The following is a 27910-nucleotide window of genomic DNA, read 5'->3' as shown; positions in this document are numbered from 1 at the left end:
TATGAACATTGTATGCCATGCATCTATGGTACAGAACCCCTTCCCAACAGAGGAAAACCAGAAGATTTTGCTTTGGATCTTCAATCAAAAAGATGACCTCTAGGAACCGTCATCTCATTCATTAGCAAGCAAAAACCACACCAACGTTGCTAAATAGATGGGCCTAGCAACTGACATGTAGAGCCCCGGTAACTAAAACAATCAGAAGAAAGCCAAAGGCTCTCTCTGTTGGACTTGGATTAATATGGCTAGGACAGACCACTGCTAAAAATGTAAGTCACCTTATGGGCAACTTAAAAATAAACAAATAAAGCTAGCATACCATCATTTGCATTAAAGCGAAAATATCCCCGTGCTTTCACCCAACCATGGCTTAGAGCCATTTTATAGAAGAAAATGTATGAAGCAACTACTAAAAATACCAGGGAATTCAACAGAATATGATCGTTAAAGGTATGCAGTTCATTCCCAGTGGCCCATTTTACTCAAATAAGCCACAAAAAAAAAATTGTATAAAAAGATTTATTGAAATTCATCAATGACAAACAGACATAAAACTCAAAAGTTTGGCTCTTCTGGGAAAAAAACTTGCAAATGTATTTATACAGATGAAATATTGACTAGGAAATACAAGTCACTTCTAAAGCTATTTTAAAGAGGGATATGAAAGTAAAACTGTACATTCACTAGGTATTTTCAGTCATTTTACTGACTTCCACTAGGTAAGAAAATACAATTTTGTATTAGTATTTCGTGCTTGAGTGTATGAAAAGAAACCTTCTACACTACATGCTGTACTGTCTCCTGTATTTAGGTTTGTAAAAATTTTCAAAGTATATAGCACAAGTGGAAGTCGTTTCTCATCACTTCAAATTGACTAAGTGTCGTTATATATTACAGACCAAAATAGTACACACCTTATTTAAAAGGGTTGAAACATTTTTTATTACAATTTTCAAATTAATGTCACTAGTAACTCAGGAATTAGGAACACTTTTTTATATATATTTATATATATATTTAAATGCCTGCCATTTTCAGTGTATTGGCTGTACCCCAGGCCAAAAAAACCCAAACAAACAAAAGGGAAAAAAAAAGAACCCCCCCCAAAAACACAACACACAGAGGGGGATTGCAAAGTAGTCACCCCATAAACCAGATCCAAAGGAACTCAACAAAAGGAAAAACAAAAAGAACACATTTGGTCACTATTTACAAACAGCAAAATAAGAGTTACCTACAGAAGCAGGGAAAGCATTGGCTGAAAATGGCAGTCATTCACAAACAGGCAACAAAGAAATCACTTTATCAATATGCCATTCTCACTCCTGTTGCTGTGGACTGGATGCTTTGCCTAGATCTGCAGCATCCCCCCGAAAAAATGCTTACAATATGTTTAGTGACTGGCAGAGATGGTAAATCCCAACAACCAGAGATAGTTAGCTGTCTCAAAACAGACTGTATGCCTACTTTGGATATCCTCTAGTGATCTTAAGTTTAAGATGTCAAACTATCCACTCCAATAATAAGAAACAAATTGCCACTTGGTTTATACTTGCTATTGCATTTACAGTCAGGAACTAAAAGGGACAAAAAAAAATTTAAAAATGAAAAGTAGGAGTGGCAGTAAAAATAGTATTTCCCCTCGCCCACCCAAAACACTTTTCCCTCTCATTCCCACAGCAACATTACAATCAGAAAAAAAAATAAGTTGGGGGGGGGAGGGAGGGGAGGAGAATACAGGGTAAAAACAGTCAAATCACAATAGGAAACTTTCAGAATAGGTTATTCAGTTTAATCATCTTCATCACCCTCGTCTTCGGGTTCTCGTTTTCTCTTCTGCCCCTTTTCTTCTTCTGAAAAATAAACATGGACTGGGTTAGGTGTGCACCTCGGTGGACTATCCTAGCATGATCGTAAAAACAAACAATTCACACATTAGGAACTGGCTTAGTACCACAGCAATATATATTCAGATACAGTTCTGCTTTTAAAAAAAACAGTACGTTACTACTTTTGTTCTGTACTAAAGTTTGTAGTATTGCCATACCAATTTCTTCTTCTTCTTCATCATCATCTACTTCACCATCATTATAACCTTCTTCATCTTCCTACAGAAAGATTAACAAAGAGTTTTGTTCAACATCTTTCCCAATCAACAACCTTCAACGGTATCTTGAAATTGAGCAAATCCCTTGAAAGGTGTCTTCCCCCCACATAAGTGTGCAAGTTTATTCCCTAAAATACCTTCCTACATTGGATTCTGGCCCACTCTTCACAGCAGGACTCAAGAGTAGCCATTCGGCCTCCTCTCAATCTCAAAGAAGAAACCGATCTTCTCACTATATGGCTTTAAAAGCCAGACTGATATGTAAACACAAAAATTTAAGTCTTGTTCAGTGAAATCAATGGCAAAACTTCCACTAATTTCAATGAGATCAGGGCCCATTTGTGGAAACAAAACACTAAGCTTAGTTCTAAGCATTCCAAAGTTACACACTTAAACACAGGATCTCACCACTTCTGTTACTACTTTACCAGTAGGAGGGAAAGGTGTGTGTGTGTGTGTGTGTGTGTGTGTGTGTGTGAGAGAGAGAGAGAGTGAGAAGGGGGCGAGGCAGGGGGAAGAGAAGTCAGTTGTTGGAACCACACACTGAATTCTGCTTTCCATTTTACCCATTCAACCTCTCTGAGGTTAGACTTAAGGAAGAATCTCTGTACTATAAAAACTGGCACCTTTTTATTTTTAGATGAAGACCATTGACAAACACTCCCACCCCGAGTCTGAAGCCAACAGTACTTTGTTTTCTACTTTCAGGCCAATCTTATTCTCAAACATTGTGACTGAAATCTTATTTAAATCAGTATCATTGTGCAAAAGTCTGGGCTCAGTTTTCCTATAAGCATCTGCTTTTTGAGACATAGGTTCTTTCTCTCAATTGTTCACAGAGACTTCAACTCCAGCTTTTAATAGGCTGTGTGTGAGAAAAGTGGCTAGCTTTGGGAATGTTAAGGACAGAGCTGCTGAAAGTTACATCTGTTTTCAACATGATCCCAAGAAGCTGAATGATTTATCACTGGTCACTAGATGGCAGCTGGCTCACAGACAGATGCTCTTCAAAACCTGTCCCCATTTATTTTCATTGCATCTTAGATGAAGGGAAAGAAAAAAAAAGTGTGCACTTAAAAACAAAGGTTGTGATGTGGTTTACGTTTCTATGCAGGTATTCAGACCTGCCACAGATGTTCCCCCTGCCACGAATCCTTACCTCCTCTTCCCCGCTCACATCCTCCTCTTCTCCTTCCTCCTCCTCCTCATCTTCCTCTTCATCTTCTACTACTTGAGCATCTTCATCATACTCCTCTTCTACACAAGCAAGCAAGACTATCAACTCAGTTAACTGTCTACGGTAAGCTTAGTTTTCAAACATTACCAGCCAAATCCTGCCTTCCCACTGATGTAAAAGGCACACACACAAGTACTGCTTGAAGGCAGAATCTAGCTTGTTGCCTTTTTCCAGGTGCAAGGTACAAGGCCAGAGTGAATCCTGCACAGAGTGCTGCAATGGTGGCTTAAAGCCACCTGTGTGCCTCCCAGATCCTGAGCTGCTGGGGGAACATGGGTGGCCCGGGCGTAAGTCAGAGCAGACCGGGGGCTGCTCTATTTTATAGCAACTTCCTACTACTGGCCGTGGGGTTCCCAGCATCATGGAATGAGCAGAACACCTGGTGGTGGCAGGGAGGAAGAGGAGGGAAAGAGCTGCATATAGCCGCCCTGTCCAGTCCCCGGTGATGGGAAAGTTCCCCCAGAGGCTGCTCAATCCTCGCTAGGCTGCGAGAGCAATGTGAAGGGGGACATAATCCAGCGCCTTGTATGGATTTTTGAGAAGAAAGTTAAAGCATTTTCACTCAGGTCTGCATTTATACTGTGCTGGAGAGAGATTTTTGTCCCCACTGAACCCCCTGCCTTGTTCTGCCAGTGCACCCTTCTGCCAGGCAGTGCTGCAGTGTTTACTGTATCGCAACACAACAAATTCTGCACTCGAGGAGAAAGTGCAAGTCCAGCTATTCTGTGCGCTTTGCTTTTCAGCTTGGTTTGAAGAGTCTAGCAAATTCCCAAAACCCAGCCTGACATTGGTCCAACTGGTAAGCCAGATGCCTCTGAATGCAGGCTGTCGGGGTGAAGCAGAATGGCACAACAGAACTGGCATGTTAGTTTTCCTAACATTCATAAAGTTACTCCCTGCTTCTGCAGTGCCTTTGACAGCGCTGGCCCCAAGCAAACTTCAGCATGTGCCTTCTCTGCTCCTTTGATCTACCTCAGCCGTTTACTTTGTTACTGATAATTCAATCTCACACTTCCCTATTAACCAACACTTCAGCCTCACTCACTGTCCCCTAATCCGGTTGCTATCTTCCATTCTCAGTCTCCCTTCCCCTCCCCCTTTACGAGGGTCTGTCCTATCCATCTTTAATAGCTAGGTGTGCTTTGCTTCTGTCCTTGCACTTTTCATTCCCTGCCACAGCTTTCTCAACAAGGCATTTTCCCGATTTCCAGTTACCTCCTAACTGTAAGAGGCTTGGAAGATGGAGAGCAATACGCATGTCCTTTCAGTTTCTCTTACACGTTTCTCCCTTCTGTCGCCTTCCCCATTCACTGCCCTTGTGCTTGTCTCGTTCCCTCTCCTGGCCAGACCTCGCAGCACTCTCTGACTGAAGCTAAGAGTGTGCGTCTCTTTTAGGCCCTGCCTCGGCTACCCAAGTCTAGCTTTTCCTCAGTCTATGGAGGAGCCACAGGTACATACGTAAGCCAGGGAACGGGGTGCTGGGAGAACCCTTCTCTCACCAGCAGGTCAGGTGAATGGGTTGCTTTTGGAGAAGAAAGGAGCATGCACGTCAGTTGGCTATAATCTAAATATGCTAAATGGAGCTAGTAACATACCATCTTCATCCTCCTCTTCATCATCTAGGCCCTCCACATAGCCCTCTGCATCGGAATCGGGGGCTTCTTTGTCATCCCGGTCGTAACCGTCGAGATACGTGAGTTGGGGGAGGAGCTTGAACACATTTTCTCTGTAGTCGTTCAAGTTGGTTACCTCGCAATTGAAAAGATCTAAACTCTTCAAGTTTTCTAATTTTTTCTGTAAGTAAAAATGGAGGCTCCATCAGAGACCTGTCTTGGGAGGACTTTAAAAACGGAAGGGCAGCCAGTTAACACCCAAAAGGTACATATCGCGGCACGTAACTTCTAAGGATAAAATGGAGTGTTTTAAATCAGTACTCTTTGTTCACAGATCTCAAAGCACTTTACAAAGCTCTGTATCAATACTGCCATGTTACAAATGGGAAACTGAGGCATAGAACGGGGTAAAGTGTCTGACCCAACGTCACACAGGGGCCAGTGCCTACATAACCACCAACAGCCAGATGAAAACCAGGGGGGAGGGGTTCCAGCTTACGTTCAGCTGCACAGAATTTTTAGGTGGGAAAAGGAAGCAATGGCACTTATAAACTAAACGCAATAAAAGAGAAGAGTGGTGGCTTAAGGGTTTGCCTTGGATGCGCTGAAAGGTTTCCCTTTAAGAGCTTAGTCTGAAGGCTGTAGAGCAATGGTCTCCTATGAAATTGTGAAGGTTTATTAGTTTAGAGCCCTGAGATTGCAAGCAGGTGGCAGAGGCTCATGGCCACCCTGCCCGTCGCGTATAGCTAGCGATGGATCCCAGCGACATAGGAGAAGCCTCAGGAGCATGAGATTTTCATGGAAAGATATTAACGGGGTAAAAAGAGTGAAGGTAAAAAGGTGATAAAGCCTGCTCATAGCCCTCAATTCCTAAGCACAACAGTACTATCGGGCAAGAAGTGAAGGGCACCGGGCTGTGTTCTGAAACTGTAATCTGATCCACTTTTAACCCAATGGTTGAGATGTCATGAAAAGAAGAGATTTAAAGGGGTCCAACAGGAAAAGAGGGGGTAGTTATGAGCTCATGCTGCCAGGGCTATGCACCAGCTGTACCAACGGGACAGCTCAGGGGGAGTAGGTGCTTCTGTTAGTAGAAGCCAGCCATGAACAGGGGTAGAAAATGGAAGAGTCGGGAATGGCCCACAGGTTTCCAAACCAGGGACCTGTTAGCAGAACTTTGTCCGGTGGAGGAGTGGGGCTGAGAGACAAGGTCCATGGCACCAAATACTGTAAAATAAAATATGTCTTAGTTCTTCTCTCCTGACGAGCTACCCTGAAGAGTCAGATTGTTCCCACTTTTAAAGTATACAGAAATGACTCGCAGCTGCCTTTCACACTTCCAGAGCAGAAGTGGGACATTGATAGGTGCCCGGCTAATGTGAGGACACCCTTACGGTAAGTCTCAGGGCTCTTGATTAATTCCAGATGGGCAGTCCTGGAGACTGCAGCCCCTTCTCTCGTCTCAGGACAAGCGGAGTACAGTGAGCCACCTGTGTGTACATCCCCCCATCCAATCTCAGCCATTTCTTGACGGTATCATTTTTGGAGCAGAGAACGTAGCAATGGTAACCTTGGCCCTTCCAGTTCTTGGGTTTTCTTTACACAACAGGTGTGCTAATTAGTATCAAACACAAATGGGGAGGGAAGAGGACTGTGAGGTCACCAAATTCCCACCAGAAACTGGACTGAGCCCACCAACACAACTCATGGAGTAGCCCAATGAACAGCCACCACAGAGCAACTTTCGATTGCAACTGTCTGCACTAGACTTGCACTATCACCTTCAGGACTAAGGACTCCATATCCCACTACAAATTCCCCTAAGCCACACCCATTCTCCACCCCTTCTGCCTCCGCTCTATGGATGTGTACTGACTATCTGGTGAGCACTGGCCACTAGAGGGAGGCGTTATCACAGACACACAGCCAATATATGACAGCCTGCCTCAGTTAGATGTGGACAACCTCGCATTCTATTTGGGGTGTCAGCTTGTAAGGGACCTGTGGTCACATACAGATCTAGAGGTTTTAACTACACTTAAAGCACTTTTTGCTGACACATTAACTCACCAGAGGTTCTATTGTACTGAGATCTTTTATTTTGTTGCCGCTTAGGTTTAGATGTGTGAGGTTTGGACACTTTTCTGCCAATACTTCCAGTCCTCCTGAGATTCTGTTATCGCTTAGTTCGAGCTAGAAGTCAGACAAAGAAATAAAAATTAGAGATTTTAAAACAAACGCAACTGAGCTGGTTAGAGGAAGTTCTTATGTGAACGTCTATTTCGCACTTACTATATTGCAAGAAAAAAAGATAAAGAGAGAAATACAACATGTGGCACTTCTTTATTTACCTTCTTAAGTTTGTTTAACTTTGGTAAGTTTGCAACTGAGCTTAGGCCTACGTTGATTGTACTTAAGAATTCCAGCTCTTCAAACTCATCTGTGAGTCCTTCAATTTTGCCTTCATTTGACCTACAGTTGTCAAGAACGAGTTCTTTAACCTGAAAAGACAAAATTCAAATGTGTTAAAATGTTCATCCTACAGTCAGATACATATAAATGTTTAAACAGTTCGTTAATTCACAAGCAAAGCACAATAAAAAAAACTTAAGCTATGGAACCGAATACAACAGTTTGTTGTTCTACTTTGCAACTGTGCCGGATAATGGTTATTTCCAGCTTCTGCCATGCAGTGTTGTTTACAATGCTAGCTTAACGTCTCACGATGGATTTTAGCTACATCTCTCAAACACGATTATTAGAGAAAGACAAATGAAGCAAACCTGAACATAGATGGCATTCTGCAACTGGCTTAGAATCAGTTCTATTGCATTAAAGCTAGTTTACATGATTTACTAGTAGTTCCTAACTACTGTTCATCAAAGTTACTGCTAAAGACATTTTAACAATAGCTTGGAATATTCAAGACTTCATTAAAAAGAGCCTACAGCATAACTTCTTGCCTGTCAATGCAATACATCAGTCATTTAAAATACCATTTTCTGCATTAAGAAATGATCTCAATTTATTATAACAACCTATTCAAAGAAGTAAACTTTAAGTTTAGACCGCCGGCTGCAGAGATATTTTCTGAGAAGTGAAACAGGCTGACTAATACTATGGACAGCTACATTTTAGGGAGCGCCTCACTTTCCATGGCACTTGTAATCCTAACTCCACTACGTGCTCTCGGAAGTCTCCCTCTCAGTATTCTGCGGGCTTCAGAGTTCTAAGGCGAGGTTTTCCCCACAGAGGTGGGTTTTTCTTGAAGAGTTTATAAGGCAGGCTTCAGATGTTTCTGGAATGGGAAGGGGTAGTGGATATAGCCTGATTCTCCTCCTGCGCTCACCTGAGCATGTATGGATCCTGTCCCTTCTGTCTCACCCTCCCCTTCCCCCAGACTGTAGAGAACGAGCAGGCATGGAGGGGAACAGAGGGGGGAGGAAAAGGAGGATGCAGGATTTGCCCATGTGGTTGACCCTGCCCCATTCAGCAAAAGCTGGGATAAATTACTGAATGGGAGCTCCTTGTTGATAATCAGACCTTAGGAAGGTGCCACCTTCAAATGACACAGCTCAATGCTCAAGAAAGGATGCAGCCCTTTAAGACGAAAAAGCCCCACTACAGTGATTAAAGAATAAAAACAGTTCATTTTTAACCAAAAATCCTCATGCAGTCTTACCACACTTAGTACATCCCTGGTAGAAACATGAGCAGGATACACAGCATGAGCAGTGCCCCACTACAGTTAGGAATCTACAGTAAATCCTCCCCCATTTTGCCAGAATAAAGAGTGCAAATACTCCCCTATCAACGGGCAAGTTCTGAGAGCAAGTTCTCCCACACTGAGAGACGAATACACCCCTAGGACTGCATTACAGAGCCCTGCATGATATAGGTTGTCAAGGGGTACCATAGACCATTGACACTCAGGGTGGGGGAAAGGCTGGAGGCAGAGCAATGTTCCAGAACTCAGGAACAGTCAGGTCCCCCCCTACTGTGACACAGAGCCTGAGAAATCTGGAGAATCTTTTGTTTTAAAAGCAAAGGGGATAGGACCCAAGAGAGTTTGCAAGAACCACAGAGTTAGCAAGATGATGAAACCTTCCTTTGCATACATGAGGCAGTTAATATGCAAATATTTCTTTTTTTGAAAATGGCTATTGCAGTAATCTCATAGCAGGAGATTCAAGTCAATGTGATGTGATTTGATGGGTGCATCAAACAGCTTTACTAGATATTTAACTCCATTTTATGTTGAATCACTTAGTCACCATTCTTGCAATGAAATCCATGTGCTGAATTCAAGGGGGCTCCGTTCAGGTGAAGGGAGATCCGAGATGGTATAGGTTCACAAGTGATGCACGTAATCAGAGTTTCAACAGGAAATGCAATTTCCAGGTTTCTTTTCCCCAATATCTTCCCCAGAAGAATGATGGTAAGCAAGTGTCCTTGTACAAGTTTTGCAAAAGAATCCACACACAGACCAGAAGACTCTTAAGTTTTATGTATTATTTCCTATATAAATGTATCACTTTAATTTTTTTTTTTTTTAAAGGCAGGAGCAAACAAACCAACCCAGAAGTATTCAATAGGCAGATCCTTTTGCCACAATACTTCAAGATACCAGGTGGAGCCTGGTTAGTACCTGGATGAGACCAGTCCAGGGGTAGAAAACTCCCAAACAACCAGACTCCCGCATAAGGCAGTGACGGAAGCTCTGCTCCAACACAGGTCTAGGACAGACTCTGAAGGGTTTGACGTGCTAACTTGCAGATGAGAAGTAAAAAACAGAGGTTGTAGTCAACTGTGCTCATTTACAAATAATCACATGAGCCCTTTTAAAAAGAATTCACCCCAGTGACTGGTTCAAATTCGAATCTGAGTAGCTACATCCTTCCAGCCTACCTAGTTCCTCCTGCAGTTTCAAACTAATCTTACAAATCTTCACTTCCTGTCCTAAACTAAATAAGTTTCTACATTTAGTTCACAAATGCACATACTTTTCAAACGGCTCTTCTTACTCAAGCCCAAGCAAGAAACTCTTACAGTCACACCCCTCGATTTTCCCTTTATCGGCTCATGTCCTTGCTGAGCAGGTCAGAGGGCCTTTGCCTGCCCCATTTATCCCCTGCAGCCTGCCCACCCACCGGGCACTAAGTGGTTTTGGAATCCGCCTTTAAAAGGAATCTCTCCTACCCCTCTAACCGCGAGAGCGAAGGAAAGGTCTAATGTGCTGAGCATGGGGCTCCTTTTCCCATCCCCCCCTCCGCTGGGTGAGCTGGCCCATCTCCTCCGAACTGTTTGTAGATTGCAGCCTCGGGCTTTGCCACTGCCAAGCGCACACCAAGAGTAAAGACTCTCCATGAGGTCCATTTGGATCCAGTTATCGGAAGGCTATTCAACTGCAGGGGGTGACAGGGACGACACAGCCTTGCACTCCAAGGTGAGAGTCCAGGCAGAGAGAGAGTGCCCACAGCTCCAGGAGCTGGCACCAAGGTTAGGGGTGAGATCTGGCCTGCAACCCACTTAAAAGGGAAAATGGTGTTTGTCTGAAGCTGAGCGGGAGGGGGACTCTAGAGTCTCTTCCCTCAGCAGTGAAGGGAGGAAGGACACACCAGAAATGGCAGCAGAGGAGCCGGCCTGCCTCTGGCTTAGTTGGGGATCTTGGTCCTTTTCTCTGTGAGAGAAATTTCATTCAACGAATTGTGTTAGTGCAACATTACAGTGGCAAAGTTAAAAATCATTCTGAAATTCAAAAGTGAAGGATCCCACAGCAGGGCTGGCTTCACCACAAATATACAGGAATAGAAAATACCACAGGTGGACAATGGGACCAAGGTAACATGGCTGCATGACACCATACACTGTCTTGCATCTGAAGAAGTGGGTATTCACCCACGAAAGCTCATGCTGCAAAACGTCTGTTAGTCTATAAGGTGCCACAGGATTCTTTGCTGCTTCTACAGAACCAGACTAACACGGCTACCCCTCTGATACTTGACACCATACACTGTGAACTTACTGACTTTTTTTTTGGTTTTCAGTGCATAAACTTAATTTTGCATTAGTTTTTCATCTGCACTTTTACACACAGCAGCTGACGCAACCAGCCTGCAAATTTTCCCACAGGTGCTTTATACCCCATGGTCGTTTACCCTCCTCCTGCCCACGTATACTTCCTCCTCTCTTCCCCTTTCCATTCCTTTCTCTCTTACTCTGCCTCTCCTTTTATCTTTCCCTTCTCCAGAGCTTATCCCTTTTTGTTAAGGCCTTGGCTACCCTGGCGCTTTACAGCGCTGCAACTTTCTCGCTCAGGGGTGTGAAAAAACACCCCCCTGAGCGCAGCAAGTTACAGCGCTGCAAAGCGCCAGTGTAACCAGTGCCCCAGCGCCGGGAGCCGCCAATCCCCTCGGGGAGGTGGAGGACCTGCAGCGCCGGGAGCCGCCAATCCCCTCGGGGAGGTGGAGGACCTGCAGCGCCGGGAGCCGCCAATCCCCTCGGGGAGGTGGAGGACCTGCAGCGCCGGGAGCCGCCAATCCCCTCGGGGAGGTGGAGGACCTGCAGCGCCGGGAGCCGCCAAGCCCCTCGGGGAGGTGGAGGACCTGCAGCGCCGGGAGCACTCCCGCGGCAGCGCTTTGGAGTTTTGAGTGTAGCCAAGCCCTAAGAGTCCACACAGCTGAGGTAGTCTGACAGTGACCTCCCATCCCTGTTTGGGAAGACACATATATCTAGCATATCCTATTGCTCAACTAGACCAAAAAAGACAATCTCCATTGGAGCCCCAAGGTGTTGGGCACTGCAGACTCCCTCCCCCCCGCCCCCCAGGCTAATGGGAGTTACATGTGGACTAGGGCAGGGTGTAAGATTTGACACTGTATAGATAGTTACATACAGTGACAAAAGGCAGGTTTACTGAGAAGGTTCATGGAAGGGCAAATAAGACCCCACTCCCATTAAAAGTCTCTGACTAGACTAACTATCTACAGGCATGACGGAGCTTTGCAGTCTTTTTGCACTGGATTATTTTCTAAATGAATCTGGGTAGTTTTGTGCAAACTGGTCTCAGACAGAGCGCGCCTATCGTACTTCCCACTGACCATGCCGCGTGTGTCACTGAGCTCTTTGTTTTCACACACAGGACTTCTCCTCTTTTGTTTCACCCCATTAAAACACACCAGATAAGCATTTCTGGATGGATGTAGTATTCACCACTCAGACCCTAACCCCCTTTACAGGGCTCGTTATACACGTCAGAACGTGATGAATGGGCTCTAACCATTATGAATGAAGAGCGTGAGAGTCTGCCGTATCATATTTGAACCAATACTGTCTTACTGGAGCCCTGCAGTTCAGTCAAGCTAAGGAAGACACTATCACGGATGAGAGGTACAAGCTACCCAGCATTTCTCGAAATGTGGCTACCAAGGGCTTTTTGTGTGGCCACATCCTCCTGGGCAGTAACTGGGGGTGGGGGAAGCAGCATTAAACATACAAATATCACTTTTCACAGAAACAGAAAAAAAAAAAAAAGCAACAACAAAACAGAGACAAGAACATGCAAAGCCCATTATTTGTTTCTATTTTGTTTAGGTCCAGTAATCAATAGAGAAAACTGTACATTATTTATTTTTGAGTCTCCAGTAAAAAGTACATAAATAAATTATAATGATTTGAACATGTATATGTGCATGTTTTTCCTAAAAGTTAATTATTTTAGGAAAAACCTGTCAGCAGCCACCAGGAAGAGTTGGTGGCCACAGTCTGAGGCCACCAGAAATTTTCTTGTGAGACCCCCTGAGCTAGACTATGGAAGTAAGTTTCCAGAAATCATTTTTACATGGCTGTGTAAAAGGATGGGAGACCCCCAGTGCTCAAAGTCATCTAGGCTCCAACTGTTCTGTTCACTGCATGATGCACAAGCAAAGCAAACTACTGGTGGTAGTGGGCTTCACAAGAATCTAGACAGAAGGACAGGTACAAGTTGTGATCTCTTAGAACAATATTGCACATCACATTTCCCCTCTCCTACGCGTCCCATAACTGCAGTATAGCAAGGCGGCATACCATCAGCACTCAGCCCATGCACCGCACAGAAAAGTGAGCATGCCACATGCTCTCTGCCCAAAAATAGTTGATGTGTTCTGGGAAAAATGCAAGAACAGCACGCTGCAGGCAGGTTTAACCACCAAAGAGAACACTATCCTTCACCATCTCTATATCGCAGAGGGTTCCTGTCCATGAGCCAGCCTCATATGGCCACTCAACTGCCAGAGCAGATGGGTCACACACCTGAATTGCAGCAAAGGAACATGTAATAAGCCCAGTGGAGAGGCGGACAGACAGATTGGTTCACTGGGATCTATGGTGTGGATTGTTAAAGCCTCTGCCTGCAATGCAACATGGTGCATTTGGGGAGCGGGACAATGACTGCTGCATGGTTGGGACTGTCTGCGTATCTGGTCAAGGTATGCAGAGCCCTAATTGGTTCTGAGGCTCCATCTCGTCTCTATGTCCCAGGGGTCTGCTCTGGGTGTTCCATTTCCCCATTCTTCCACTCTGTGGCCTGCCAAACTGCCACCTGCTGTGCCAGGTGCTTCCTGGTGGTACACACACTGCTGCTTGTGTGTTATTCTGTGGTTTGCTAGTGTCAAGGCTTGCTTTTGTGTGGTGTTCCAAGAACCAGAAATAGGTCACTGCTCCCTCCTCACCTGACTCCTTATTTCAGTGGCCGCTCCAGTTTCTATCTCTGGTGTTGGCAGACTCTTCCAGACTGACATCACCTTGATGTCTGTCCACTTTGCATGCCTAACTATGGATTACAGTGTGTCCTGTATCTCTCCGTGCCTTTGATTACATCACCTCTTGCAGTACTCCATGTTTGATAACCAACAGAATCCAGAGTTTTCTCATACAGATACTGCTGAGCTGGGGGGAGGGATAGCTCAGTGGTTTGAGCATTGGCCTGCTAACCCCAGAGTTCTGAGTTCAATCCTTGAGGAGGCCACTTAGGGATCTGGGGCAAAAACTGGTCCTGCTAGTGAAGGCAGGGGGCTGGACTCAATGACCTTTCAAGGTCCCTTCCAGTTCTAGGAGATTGGTATATCTCCTATTATTAATTATTAGAATTGATATGCAAACTAGATACAATCAACTTAGGTTTGAATAGGGACTGGGAATGGCTGAGCCATTACAAACATTGACTCTATCTCCTCTTGTAAGTATTCTCACACTTCTTATCAAACTGTCTGTGCTGGGCTATCTTGATCACTTCAAAAGTTTTTTCTTACTTAATTGGCCTCTCAGAGTTGGTAAGACAACTCCCACCTTTTCATGCTCTCTGTACATGTATATATATCTCCTCAATATATGTTCCATTCCGTAGCCCACGAAAGCTTATGCTCAAATAAATGTGTTAGTCTCTAAGGTGCCACAAGTACTCCAGTTCTTTTGGCGGATACAGACTAACATGGCTGCTACTCTGAAACCTCTCATACAGATACTGTATTAAGCTGTATTTGTCACTGCTTATGCGGCATTCTTAATGTACCCGTGGTTTGCACTGATGCTCATTTCTCAGTTAACGGCAGCCCGCTGTATGCACACAGGCACTGTATTCCATGGGGACACTCATACTCAACTTTCATTACACATTCTCTGCACAGTTTACCTGGCACAATTTTTCTCCTTGCTTGCTTTTCTGCATAGGTTACAGAGACCCTAACACAGGTCAGTTTACTTTTCTGAAAAACGAATATACTTTGTCATACTAATTTACACACATGCTATAGAATACAGACATGTACATCAGTATTTTCCAATGGGTTTGTATTATTGTACTATAAATATATATATATATAGTACAATAAGTACAAAGTTACTGCTCCAAAGAGCCTACAGTTTCACTCCTGCATGCACAGAGCAATGGTTCAAAGGCAACTAGGCACTGCCAGTGATTAAATCCCTGACCTGTAATCCATGACAGATCATCAAGACTAGAAGAGCGACATAAATGTTATTACAAAAACCACACCGTTAAGGCTCCATTTTTAACAGGTTAAATAGCAAGTTTAGTAGTAGAAAGCCAAGGATCAAATTCAGCCACACCGCTCCACTGACACTGAAGGTAGGGACCTCATAGATTATCAGGCCATCACACACGTAAATCCCACCCTGTTTATTTGGCTCCTTTGGGACAGAAAACGGCTCCCATTCCACATGGCCACGCTACCCACAGAGCAAGGGGAAGCACACTCACTTGGTACCACAAAGCTCTTGGCCAGTGTCTGGTCTACTGGAATTAGCAATTGCGTTATGTCCCTTCCTGTCTCCCACTGCCTCATCTCAGTGCCAGGTGCTCCCTTCTCTCCATCCATAAGGAGAGGGGAAAAGGTCTCTGACAAATGGGAGCCTGCTCGGTTCTTTAGATACATCTGCGGAAACTCTATTCCTCCTCCAAATGCGGGAGCACATCCCTCTGAGCTTTTGGGCCTGGCAGGAAGTCCTGCCCCTGCATCACTCATAATTAATGATGGACACCCATCCTTTTAGGCTGTCAAATCAGATTTCTTTCTACCTCCAGCACTTAAATTCCAGAGCAGTGATCCCGTGGGCTGGGGATCCTCTGGCAGAAACCTACCAGTTTGTTCACCCCAACTGCAATAAACTGTTCTCTGGCACAATCTGTCGTCGCAAGCAAGAGCAATTATCCTTTAACATATTCCATGGAAAGGACACAATACATTCCACACTGAAAGTTTTGGTGTGTTGGGGAAGGGTGAATCCTGTTAAACTGTCCGTAAGTGTAATGAAAGGAGGACAGCCCATCATAGGCACTACACAGAAAAATCAGGGGAAAGAAAAAAAAAACTGATGGTGAAGAGCTTTACATTCTCAGTGTTTACAAGACGATCTTCTCCCTCAAAGTTACTTTTGCCACACCCTGGCAGAAAGGATTAAATTCTTATGGATGTTCACTTCAGATACTATCTGGAATGTGGCATCAGGACAAGCTTGAGTGCTCAGCCTATTAAACAGGCTGCACTAAAGCTGCAGCTGCTGTGAAGCTTTGCAAACTCTTGGTGCAATTATGCAAACCTCTGCACTTCCTGCTCTAAACCAGCAACCAAAATGAAACCAAGCGAGGTCTGGAAAGCTTGTTTTCTCTTTTAATCAGTAACTGTAAGCGGCATACATGCCATGTCTGTATCTGCTTGGCACACCTAAGGAGGGGGGCAGAGGGGCATTATACCACCTTTATACACCGTTAGGGGCAGCCAGGACCCTGTGTGGCCCCCAGGTCAAGTTAGAGTAGCTACTGGGCTATTAGAATATATGCCAACTAGGACACACCTCCTAGGGACTGTTCTGCCATTCCAGGATTGCCAGAGCTCAGCAAACGCTGGCCATGTTCCTCTCCCATCTCTGGCATTCCACCTACATGGAGGGAGTAAGGGTGGGGGGGAGAATGGGTTGCCTGGCATAGAGTGTGCTGGTGTTATGCCACTAGGGATTCCCCTATAATGGGGTAATCCTCAACTATTCCTTTAGCACTGCTTTGTGTCTCAAAGGAGACACAGCCTAGGCTGGACTCAATCTGAGATTTTTCTAACCTACATTTCAACAGATACAGGAAGGGTTCTGATACTTGGAACCTCCCCCAAAACACAGACTTTTTAAATATAACCACTCCCCTCCACCCCCCCATCCCCAAACATGAGCATGTTACTAAAGATGTGTTTTTTATCTGAGTCAGGATAAAACTAGTAATTTTGATATTTCAACCACCAGGCCTTTGACAAGATGAAACAAAACTGGTTTCACTCACCTACTTATCAGCAAATATCATAAGCGTTTTAAACAAATGATTAAGAAAATTGGCTGTAGGAGTGCCACTTACCTAGCACGGAGCCTGGTCAACGTTATGCAACACAAACGCAGAGAACGCCACATATCAGGATGGGACACTTCCCTTCTGGGAAACCACACAGCACATACCCCTCCCATCCTGAGCAATGAACAGGACATCTAGCAGCTGAGGCAGCGACTCCTGGACTCAGTAAGAGGGGACACTCTGAATGGGCCTAATGTATATACTTTAGAAAGGGCTTGGCAACCTTTCACAAGTGCTGTGCCGAGTCTTCATTTATTCACTCTAATTTAAGGTTTCACGTGCCAGTAATACATTTTAACATTTTTAGAAGCTCTTTCTATAAGTCTATAATATATAACGAAAACTATTGTTGTATGTAAAGTAAATAAGGTTTTTAAAATGTTTAAGAAGCTTCATTTAAAATTAAATTAAAATGCAGAGGCCCCCCGGACCGGTGGCCAGGACCCGGGCAGTGTGAGTGCCACTGAAAATCAGCTCGCGTGCCGCCTTCGGCACCCATGCCATAGGTTGCCTACCCCGCTTTAGAACTTTGGGAGGCATTCAGCTACCACATTATGGAAACTGTGTATGAACAGAGAGAACATCCCAAAGACATCTTCACTATGGTTAATGCCCTACTGACTTCAAAGGTGCTCTTTAAAAAGACAGATTCAAATCCTATCCAAGATGGAGATCACCAACACAATAGGACTAATTTAATATATGGACTTTTGGTGCTGCCAAGTTCATGAATGCTGAACAAATGAAATCACAGACAACACTGGAAATAAAAGTGACCCATTCACATCTCAAGTTATTTTATTCACTTGGCACCTGTATTCATTGAGTTGGAATTCTGAATCTTTGCACAAATGTCATATGAAACACAACACTGGACTTTAAAAGCTTCTATCTGGGGTGGTCTTTGAATGGTGCAGCCCCATCAAACTTCAATATGCTAACACTTACACATCCTTTTGCTTGGAAGCTCCCTGTACTATTTACTTAATCCCAAACTACTACAACCAACAATTTCAGTATGTGCATATTTGAAGAGCTCACTAACTTTCGTATCATGTTGGCATAGTTCTCTACTTACTTCACTCAAGTTGTGAGTACGTATGTGTGCACAAAGACCCCAACATTACCCTCTAGTGCACTTACGTCTTTTTTTATAATACCATAATGTTACGCCACAATGAAATATTTGAGCATTACAAGTTCATTAGTAAGAAAAAGCAGTTTCAGTTACTAGATCAACTAAAATAAAAATACAATATACCAACACCTTAGCTCTAAACAATTATCTCAAATCTTAACCAGCCTAGCATTTCGTTTTTGAATTATGCATTGTGAATACGGAAGGAAGGCCCATAGAAAGTGAGTTAAGGATTCAGATTGAATGACTAGTCAGCAGGCGTAGGATTCACAGGTTACCATTTTCTGTTGCCTGTGAACAGCCTGCAGGGGCATCCAGGCAAAGCCCACTCTTCCCTGGCCACACCCAATGCACGGGGGCCAGCAGAACGTGTGGAGGAAGAGCCACTTGATCAACTCTACCAAACTGTTCCTATACATAGGGGAAAATAATTCTCCACTAGCCAGTTGAACTGGGTTAAAAGGTTGTGCCATCACTCTGGTCCATTATCAGTAAATTTCCACTCTAACATTCTGTACCGTGTGTCACCGTCAGCCCAGAAACCAACATATACATAGAGAGTCAAAGACAAGATGTTAGACCTATGTTCCTATAGTGGAGTTATAAGAAAGTCTGAAGTGTCAAATGAAATAGGAAAGTGGTGGGAGGGAGGGAGGAAGAAAGCCAGTGGTATACACCCCATAATCAAAATTGCTGCGACTAACTACATAGCACCTCCAATCCAAAACTTCTAGGGAAAAAATGATGACTTTAGTAAAACATATATTTTTAAGAATCATGTCACATGAGAGCATACTTCCACTTGAAACATCTCAGTAACTACCTGTATATACACAAGAATATGCACCATGCTAGTCAATAAGTCAAAGAATATTGATAAAAATGTAGCAAGCCCCTTTATTCAAGGGCATATAGGCAGGTTTTTCTAGTCTGGTTGTTTCTTTTATAAAATTACATATAGGCCAGCACAAAAGCCTTAGAACAATGATACTCAGCCTGAGCCTTATGAGCCACAAGTGGCTCTTTAATCCCTCTCCTGCAGCTCTTTGCAGAACATGATATTAAAACTCTGTGTGATTTAATTATTAACCAATCAGGAAGCTTTTACTATGTTATTAACCAATTGTAGAATACTTGGTCAGTCATTTTGCTGTGAGAATTACATATATATGTAAATGAAACAATGAATTCAGAGGACTGTGGCTCTTTTGGGGAATACTGATCGCTGATTTAGCTCCTGAACCACCGAGGTCTGAACACGCTTAGTTTGAGGGGGCCTGGCCTAAACAGTGATAGGGAAGTGATTAAATTGATTGACTTTCAAAACAAATGCCCCCCCCGCCTTTTTTTTTTTGTGTGTGTGTGTGCTCCACTTTGAGGTTTGCTTCCATCTCCATTTCCTGGACGCAAGATGTCCTAGCGGATAGAGCACTGACTGGGCCACAGGAGACCTCGTCTCTCTCTCTGGCTCTGCCGATGGCCTGCTGGGTGACCTTGGGAAAGTCACTTCTCCTATCTGTAAGATAGGGATAATGATGCTTACCTCCTTTGTAAAGCATTTTGAGATCTACCAGTGGAAAATGCTATAGAAAAGCTAGATATTATTAAATGACCTCAGCGCCACACAGTAAACACACATTCAAATACCTTGTGCACATCATAGCTAATTTTAAAATAGTTTAATTCCAAGTTAACGTTTAGCTATACTGCTGTACGCATTCTGTGGTCATTCAGTACTGGAGCAATCATATCTGCTACTCTCATAAACTTGGCATGAAATTTATTTCCTGCCTTAAGTCAAAGAAAAGTTTCCTAAGAATGTTAGCATACTAATCACTAATATTAAATCAATATCTTGTCTGAAAAGTTGTAGGTACTCAGTACCATGCAAGTGAAATGTCCCACTAGATTTACTGGGACACGCTGTTTCCAACCTTTTTAATACTTGGAAGTGCCCGATAGGCCAGTTTGACTGAAAAATTAATGCTTCAATAATGAGTCTGCCTTGTGACTCTTTTTATACAGGTCGAAGTGAAGACATGAAGATTGACAGTAGGTTCAAATCCTGAACCTTGTTTAGATTTCTCTCAGACTACTCACGTAGGTAAGGGCTGCAAGACTGAGCCCAAAGAGCTATTAATTTAAAAAAAAAAAGGAGGGAGAGAAGAGAAGAAACACAATATATTTGAAGAGAAGTATGCAGGAAATGAATCCTATAGTTGAGGGAAAAATCTAGCAGGAAAGAAAGAAAAGCAAGGTTACTGAGTTAGGCAAGAGGCAGAAAATACGAGTTTACAAATATTGTCTGAAGAATGGTAGGGTGAAAGGATGGCAGAGGAAGAAAATGAAAATGGTTTGTATGTTATCATTGTAACAAGTTAATAGTCAAGTAACAACCAGCAACTCCAGCTAGGCCCATCAGCAGAGAGTAACTGCTAACTATTCTCATTAGGGATCAACCATACCTGACTACAGACATTTCATTTTACCTGGCCAAGGTGTTTATCCCCCAGTCTACTGAGACCTGCCACAGCAAGAAAAGTCTCAATGTTAGCATCAAGTTATGCCAACTCTGTTTCCTCCCAGTCCGTTCACATGGAATTCCAAACACGCTTCTTCCCACACCAGAGATTCTGGCTGGGAAACCAGTTGAGTTCATCGCACCACTCATATCTAAAGCTTTACATTGGTTAAATCATTTGAAAGTGGTTCACACTTGAAACGTAAGTAGTTACATTTTTATGGGCCCAATTCTTACCTTTCTCCGGCCTATACGGTTCCATTAGAAATGTACTTACTTATCCAAAGAGGTGGAATTAGTAAATCTCGTCCATGTCTATGATTAGTCCTAACTGAGGTGAACTACACACAGTATATCTGTTTTTAAAAGGCGGCCATCACCCTTTACGCTACAAATTCAATACCTTTAAAGATGTACGTATTTGTAGACAATACAGTCCTTAGGAATTCAAGATGAATGAAGAGGGGATGAATAGTGTACAGTAGGCCCTGAACTATTACCTCTAATGTTGCATTTTGAAGGTCCATATGGTTAAGCTCAAAATATTGGTACATCGTGGTGCACAAGTAGGGCAGCGCAGCAGACGACAGATTCTGCCCATTGATTTCCAAGATTGTGTGTGTGCAGATCTGGCTGTAGGACAAGTTATCAGATTCAGGCTTAAGTCAATCATACCATGTAGGCCCTCAAGAGTCCATACTAGTGAGCTGTTCTTCCCGCTGTGTGTCTTTTTTTCAGCTTCTGGTGTCTTTTCCTCCCCCCCCAATAATTATTTCTTCATGTGACATAATGCAATTCTTTATACCATTATATGGAGGCTTGTTAACTAAAGTGCACTATTTTTGTTCTGATAACTTTATCAAGAGAACCATTTTTCAAGTTGATGTTTTCTTGTTCTGTACAGACATGAATCATCCTACACCTTACATAAGTATGATTGCATTTGAGATACTGATAGCCGCAGGGGAATTTTGAACAGTTGAGGGTGAAATGTCAGGATTAAGCCACACAATAAAAATCTAGAAAATCCATCAGATAATGGCAACACTATGGACAGATTAGAAAGCTAGGCAGCAAGTTTTTAATCTTGTACGTACATAGATCCCTTCACATGCTTGCAACCTGGTCAAGTTTAAAAAGGAAAAAAAATAAAATAATGTCTAGACCACTCACTATGAATCGCACACACAAATTCTGTACCTGTGCATGTTCATTCTCATCCATGATTCTAGATCAAATGAGGTATATATTTGCCTCACTATGTTTCCTTCATACCTACCCGTTTCCAATATAAGTTGTTCCAACACAAACAATGTATTCACTTTACTAAAACACCCCTTCTGGGGATCCAGCAGTACAGATGCAGAGAGATATAGCCCCAATATAAACTTTTGAGGACTTCGCAGAATACCAGCAGATCACAAATTCAGAGAGGCTGCTAGTAGCTGCATAAAATAGTTAGAGTACCTTTCATTTTTTATTAAGCACAAGAGAGAGAAAATTTAAATGAAGACACTAACTTGGATTATTACAATGCTTTTACAAGAATGCAAATCTTTAAAGAGACACCAACTTAAGCCAGTTACTATTATTGCAATTAACATAGTAACCATAAAGGACTAGAAGGGAAAGTTATATTTTAGTTTACCATCTGTATTTCATAGGACTTTATAAGTAGTCATTTTCACTGTTTTCCCTTTTGTTTGTGTAGGTTTTCCACACAACAGAAGAGAACGGACATAAATAAAACTAAACACAAGTTTTTGGCAGGGGAATCAGAAGCATGTGAAAAAACGGAAGTAACCTTCAACATTTATTTTAATTGACTAAATTTCAAGTGAATAGTGTCCCGTTTAGAACAAGCATTAAGTCTTTGGACTAAAGTAATCAACAACATATCTCTAAAGCATAAAAAAGACATTTTAGCACAATTTCAAACACACATGCAAGATCTGTGTTGCATAGCCAGACAGAACATTAAACTGATAATCTGCTTTACAGCCTTTGTATTTAGCTACTGAATTAGGCTATATATAATACAAATAAACAAGAGTGCCCAAAAATCTGCCCTCAAAAGCTTCTTCTATGTAGTTCAGTAGTTACATTGCCATCTGATGGCTCAGAAAATGACTATCATAAATAAGATAAGCTTAGATGTGTATGTGTATAGCATATGAACTACTTTCTCAATACTAAACACAGTGGATTCAGAAGAAAAGGAGAAAATTCCAGTAGGAAAAGCTGCATAACCACAGACTGTACAATACATAGAAAAATATAATTTCAGGTACTATCCATCTGGCACCTTTCATTAATACTAAATTCATGTTAAAAAACAAAAAAAAAGGGGGGGAAATGGGGCTCCTATGCATTCCACCATATTTAATACATTTGCATTATATATTTTTGTTAATTAATATGTATACTAAACCTACAGAATTATAAGATTTAACATCTCAAAGTAACCAGCTCTGTTACACAGTATTAAGCAGTATTCCAAACAAGAATTATACTATCTCTCTCTACAGCCAACAGAATATTAACATAAACCCACAAAGGTAATGAAATTCTGATATAATGCTTCACTACTCCCCTTGATTTGCAAAATCTCAACCCTGGCAAGGGGCTGATGTAAGCTAAATACCACATGGGCTGCAATACCAAGACACAAATGGCTCAAAAGCTTCAGTTAAATCTACTTTGGTTTTGTAAAGTGAAGGCCAATTTTTCAGAGTATATTTCTTTTAATGGTACTTTTAAAAAATACACCTCTAACCCGATATAACATGAATTCAGATATAACGCAGTAAAGCAGTGCTGGGGGGGAGGGGCTGTGCACTCCGGCAGATCAAAGCAAGTTCGATATAACGCGGTTTCACCTATAACGCGGTAAGATTTTTTGGCTCCCGAGGACAGTGTTATATCGGGGTAGAGGTGTAATAATAATCCCAATGGAACAATATGACCAGATACTGGTAAAATATGGATTATAGTGCAAATATGTACTGGAAACCATTAACCTGCCAGAGAGTTACTAAAGATACTGCATCATCTTTACCTATGTAAACAAGAGCTCACAGACTAATACAATATCAAATTTAACGTCATTGTTCTGTCTATATTGAAACACGCACAATCTACATGAAGTAGTGGACAGCCCAAGCAATAATCACTTTTAAAATTTAGTCACCACTTTATCTAGTGCCCAAAGGCACAGATTCACTCAATTTGATTTCAAAGGGTTTTTTGAAAAGTGGCAGGCCCCAAATTGTACACTTGATTTCTCCATGGCATGAGGACATATATGCACATGAACTGGCCACATTCTAATGGGTGCCTTTGGATTTGGTTGGTAAAACAGCAGTGCTCACAAGCATTATTCCCCCTAGTTATCTTTAAAATAAAATATGCATAATGAAATTTAGAACAATTTTAACTATAGCATTTGCTACGTGAGTTTATTCTCAGAGTCAAAAGACTTTAAACAGGTGACAAAGTAACACGTTAGATAACTAACATTGTATGACTGGCAGGGTTTCTTTACCCACAAAATCTCTGAGTTAAACAAGTGCAAAAACAACAAGGAGTCTGGTGGCACCTTAGAGACTAACAGATTTATTTGGGCATAAGCTTTCGTGGGTAAAAAAGCCACTTCTTCAGATGCAACATTGTCCCAATCAAAGGCCTATTAATGTCAAGTATCAGAGGGGTAGCCGTGTTAGTCTGGATTTGTAAAAGCAGCAAAGAATCCTGTGGCACCTTATAGACTAACAGACGTTTTTCAGCATGAGCTTTCGTGGGTGAATACCCACTTCGTCGGATGTCTTGCAAGAAGTGGGTATTCACCCAGGAAAGCTCATGCTGCAAGGCCTATTAATGTTACTCTCCACTAAATCAAAAGCACAGTGAGAAAAGTAAACCAAAATTTGGTTTAAAAAACTACTACAGCTAAAACGTCCCACTTAGCAGTCTGGAGAAAATCTTTATAGTTAACCCTTGTTAAAAACGGGGCGCATGAAGAAAAGTGCAGATAAGCCTCAAGCGGCGCTCGCTGTTACTGCTACATAATCCATGAAAAAACCGAGACCTACCTTCCCGCAGGGCCCTGCCCAGGAAGAAGGCATGTTCCCAACTCATCAATAATGCGCTCCCCTCCCTTTGGAAGCTGCTGCAGGCATTTTAAAGCCATCACAAAAAACCACTGTGCAAACGACCTTCTACGTCTGCTTGCTTCTTCCAGCTCCGGGGAAGCCACAACTATCGGGATTTGGCCAACGAACAACAACAAACGGGCATCAGTGCCCGCGCTGCCGACGGGTGTGAAGGGGAGACGCAGCCAGGTGCTGCTGGCGAGAGCGCGACTGACTGTCCAGTCCCCTCCGAACGTTAGTCCCCGCGCCGCGGAACGCTGGCGAACACAACGTTCCATTTCGAGCTACCAACGCTCCATTTAAAGAGACAGGCTCCTCCACGCTGCCGAGACGCCTTTGCAGGGAAACAAACAAGCACCGGGATTCTCCCCTCTGCAGGCCGACACACACACCCGGCCTCCCTCCCTGAAGACCCCCGCCACATCGGCCACATCAGCAGCAGTTATTCGCTTGGAATAGACCGTTGGTACCTTGTTGGGAATCGCGCTAAAAGATTTTTATCTTCTTTAAAAACATCCTCCTCCCCTCCCCCCCACCCCACTCAGTGACAACAACAGTGACAAAATGGCAGACCTGAATGCTGGCAGTCATGTTACACACACACGCACACAGAGCGAGCCCTGAAGGCGCCCTCCCTGCTTCAGCCGCTTAATCGTTATGATTCTACATCCACGACCTGCCCTGTAACAAACCATTAAATTTTTCTCCCCCCCCAAATAATCACCATTATTAGGAAACTGCAGATCTATATAAGCTTCTCATTTTATAGTTTGTTACAAACACTAACATTTAAAGCAACTCCCCCGCCCCGCACAAACACACACACTCCCTCCAGAATGTAACAAACAAGGAATGTTTGCTAACTGCATCGATGGTGGCTTTAAGAATCCCCTCCTTTATTGTATTCGCACGGACCCTAAAGAATAAATCGCCTTGGTTTCATACCCCAGCCTTTTTCTCCTTTGCAGCTCGATGGAAAAAAACATGGCGTCTTGTCCTACTTCAGGTTTACTGTGGTGCTGCCAACGCGAGGATACAAAGTTGGGAATGATTTCATGGGGTGGAGGGAGGGAAGGAGGGAGGAATATTTCATCTCCCCGGCAGAGATGTAGGGACGGAGGCCCCTCATTAGGAAGCGCCTCCGTTTGCTCTTTGTCCCCTTTGCACAGCTCTCACAAACAACAAGCCCTCGTGTGCTGAGCTAGGGGCACACACACACACACACACACACACACAGTGCAACACAAGGGAGCACTGGCAGCCCCGCTCACGCAGCAACCTGCACGCACACACACACACACACCACTTTTTATTAATAGGTGTTGCTGCTCAAGGCAAGGTGTCTGACCCACTAGCCAGCTCAATACAACGGAAACACCCTCCTCATGTTGCATCCCCAATACTTTTTTAAGTTTAAAAAGGTTACGTAAATCTGCCCAGCTTTGTCCGTCAGACATTTTACTAGCGATAGGAAACCGTGGGGGCAGTTCCCCCCTCCCCCGCAGACGTACACTTTTTGATTTCTGGAGAGGTATGTTTTTCATTCGGTCCTATCTACGCCCAGCGCCTTCCAACCAAAGCAGCCTAGAAGTCTGTAGGAGGGAGGCGAATCGTTTGGCGAACACCTCCCCTTCCCCCCAAATACCAAACTATGTTAGTATTTAAGCCATTATGTAATGACCTCTTCTGCCTTGGCTTCTAAAAAATCCTTGGCCAGGTAGGGGGGGTCATTTTTTGGGGGGGAGGGTTCCCCCCAGAGACTGGCTATTTACTCCGTGTGTTACACTAAAGTTCCCAAGACGCCCAGGCTGGGAAAAGCCGCTTGCAACGATCCCATACACCGATGATTACATAGGAGAGACGAGACCGGTCACCTTTGCGCAGCACAAAACACCACATTCCCGTCACAGGAGATCTAACACACACATACACGCACAAACACAGAGGCAACCTTAATTTCTCCTTGGGTGCATCTGGCAAGAGGTTAGGGGTCTTCCCAAGTTGGGTTTCCCCCACCCCTCTCGCCTTTCTGTTGCAATCGCTGCAGGATCAGTAAGAGACAAACAGAAAAACGAGGAGAGGTAACTAGGTTTTCTCGTGTCTGCATAAATTGTACCCAACCAGCCATGGACTATTTTTGTCCTGACAAACTTTCTTGTTCTCGTTTATTCAGTCAGACGCTGAACAACAACCTAAGTCCAGCCCCAAGGAAAAAAAAAACATCCAGTCTTTTTGTGTGTGTGGATGGAGAGGGGGTGGAGAGTGGATTTATTTTGGCAATTTTTTTTTTATTAAAAGCTTGCGATACTGTCAGCTGGATCAGATTTTAAAAACCCATGAACATTTGTTTTAAAATCCTATTTTTTGTCTTCTCAGCATCTGGAGAGGGAGAGAGAGAGAAAGGGCGCGTTCATGAGGACTACAAAGTTACAAATATGGCTCCCCAGTCTCTCTTGCCTGATCACTGCAAAGAAATGAAGACGCACTTTAAACTAAACCATTTTCAACTCACTCACAGTCCCTCCCTGCCCAACACCCAGTGCAAATATTTGCAAACTAAACCAGCCAGAGAGAACCACCAACTTATTTTCATTTAATGCACTGCAAGCCCCTTTAATGCATTTCACACCAGCAGACTCAGGAGCAGCTTATAGTTTTCCCCTAGACCATAACGCGTGCGCCTTTGGGCACCCCAAATTGGGTGCACAGAGACATACACACACCGGTAGGCACCTCAAGGGCAACAGCGGCCTCAGCAGCAGCTGGCACGGGCGTTACCTATTACAACTGCACCCCTAAATTTTGTAATAATTTTAATACACCCCCCAAAATGTGGGATGGATTTTTTTTGCATTGCTTACATCTGAGGGCGTCCTGTTCCGCAGCTCTAAGTGGATCCTTTTCTTCATGTCCATGTCCCTGGTTAGCAGGAGTCTCTCGCTTTGCTCAGCTCCTCTTTTGTATTGACACCAGTGGAGACCCCCCCAAAGCCAGCGCGGTGAGGGACTTTGAGGGCTCAACCAGCTCCGCTTGGAATCCCGAGCCCCAGCACCGCGGCTAACACTAACCTGATAACAGCGGAGGCGGGCACTCTCGGGGGCTCCGCCGTGATTGACACCTGGATCGGCCAACCGCGACGCCGCCGCTGGCCGCCGGAGCCAATGGGGCGGGCAAGGGGCGGCGGGAGCCAATAGGGGAGCGGCGGAGCCGGCCAGGGGACAGCCCGAGTCCGAGCGAAGGCGCATTC

The 27910-nt window shown here is 43.6% G+C and overlaps 1 protein-coding gene across 3 annotated transcripts; it reads right to left on the bottom strand.

The window, feature by feature from the left end:
• Positions 1–506: 506 nt before the first annotated feature.
• ANP32A (acidic nuclear phosphoprotein 32 family member A) lies at positions 507–27908 on the bottom strand. 3 transcript variants are annotated; one of them, XM_044978998.1, is made up of 7 exons: positions 27732–27908; positions 7312–7461; positions 7031–7153; positions 4943–5141; positions 3270–3367; positions 2051–2111; positions 507–1856 (listed from the first exon to the last, which is right to left on the bottom strand). In XM_044978998.1, the coding sequence occupies exons 1-7, from the start codon at positions 27906–27908 to the stop codon at positions 1795–1797; spliced, it is 870 nt and encodes a 289-aa protein (XP_044834933.1). In that variant the 3' UTR covers positions 507–1794. The 3 variants fall into 3 exon arrangements, with proteins under 3 accessions (XP_044834933.1, XP_044834931.1, XP_044834932.1); XM_044978996.1 differs by having other exon boundaries at positions 27525–27736; XM_044978997.1 differs by lacking the exon at positions 27732–27908 and adding an exon at positions 24604–24651.
• Between the last annotated feature and the right edge of the window lie 2 nt (positions 27909–27910).

This window comes from Mauremys mutica, chromosome 11 (assembly GCF_020497125.1).
Source record: "Mauremys mutica isolate MM-2020 ecotype Southern chromosome 11, ASM2049712v1, whole genome shotgun sequence".
NCBI classification, from domain to species: domain Eukaryota; kingdom Metazoa; phylum Chordata; order Testudines; family Geoemydidae; genus Mauremys; species Mauremys mutica.
This window is presented reverse-complemented; position numbering and strand designations above follow the sequence as displayed.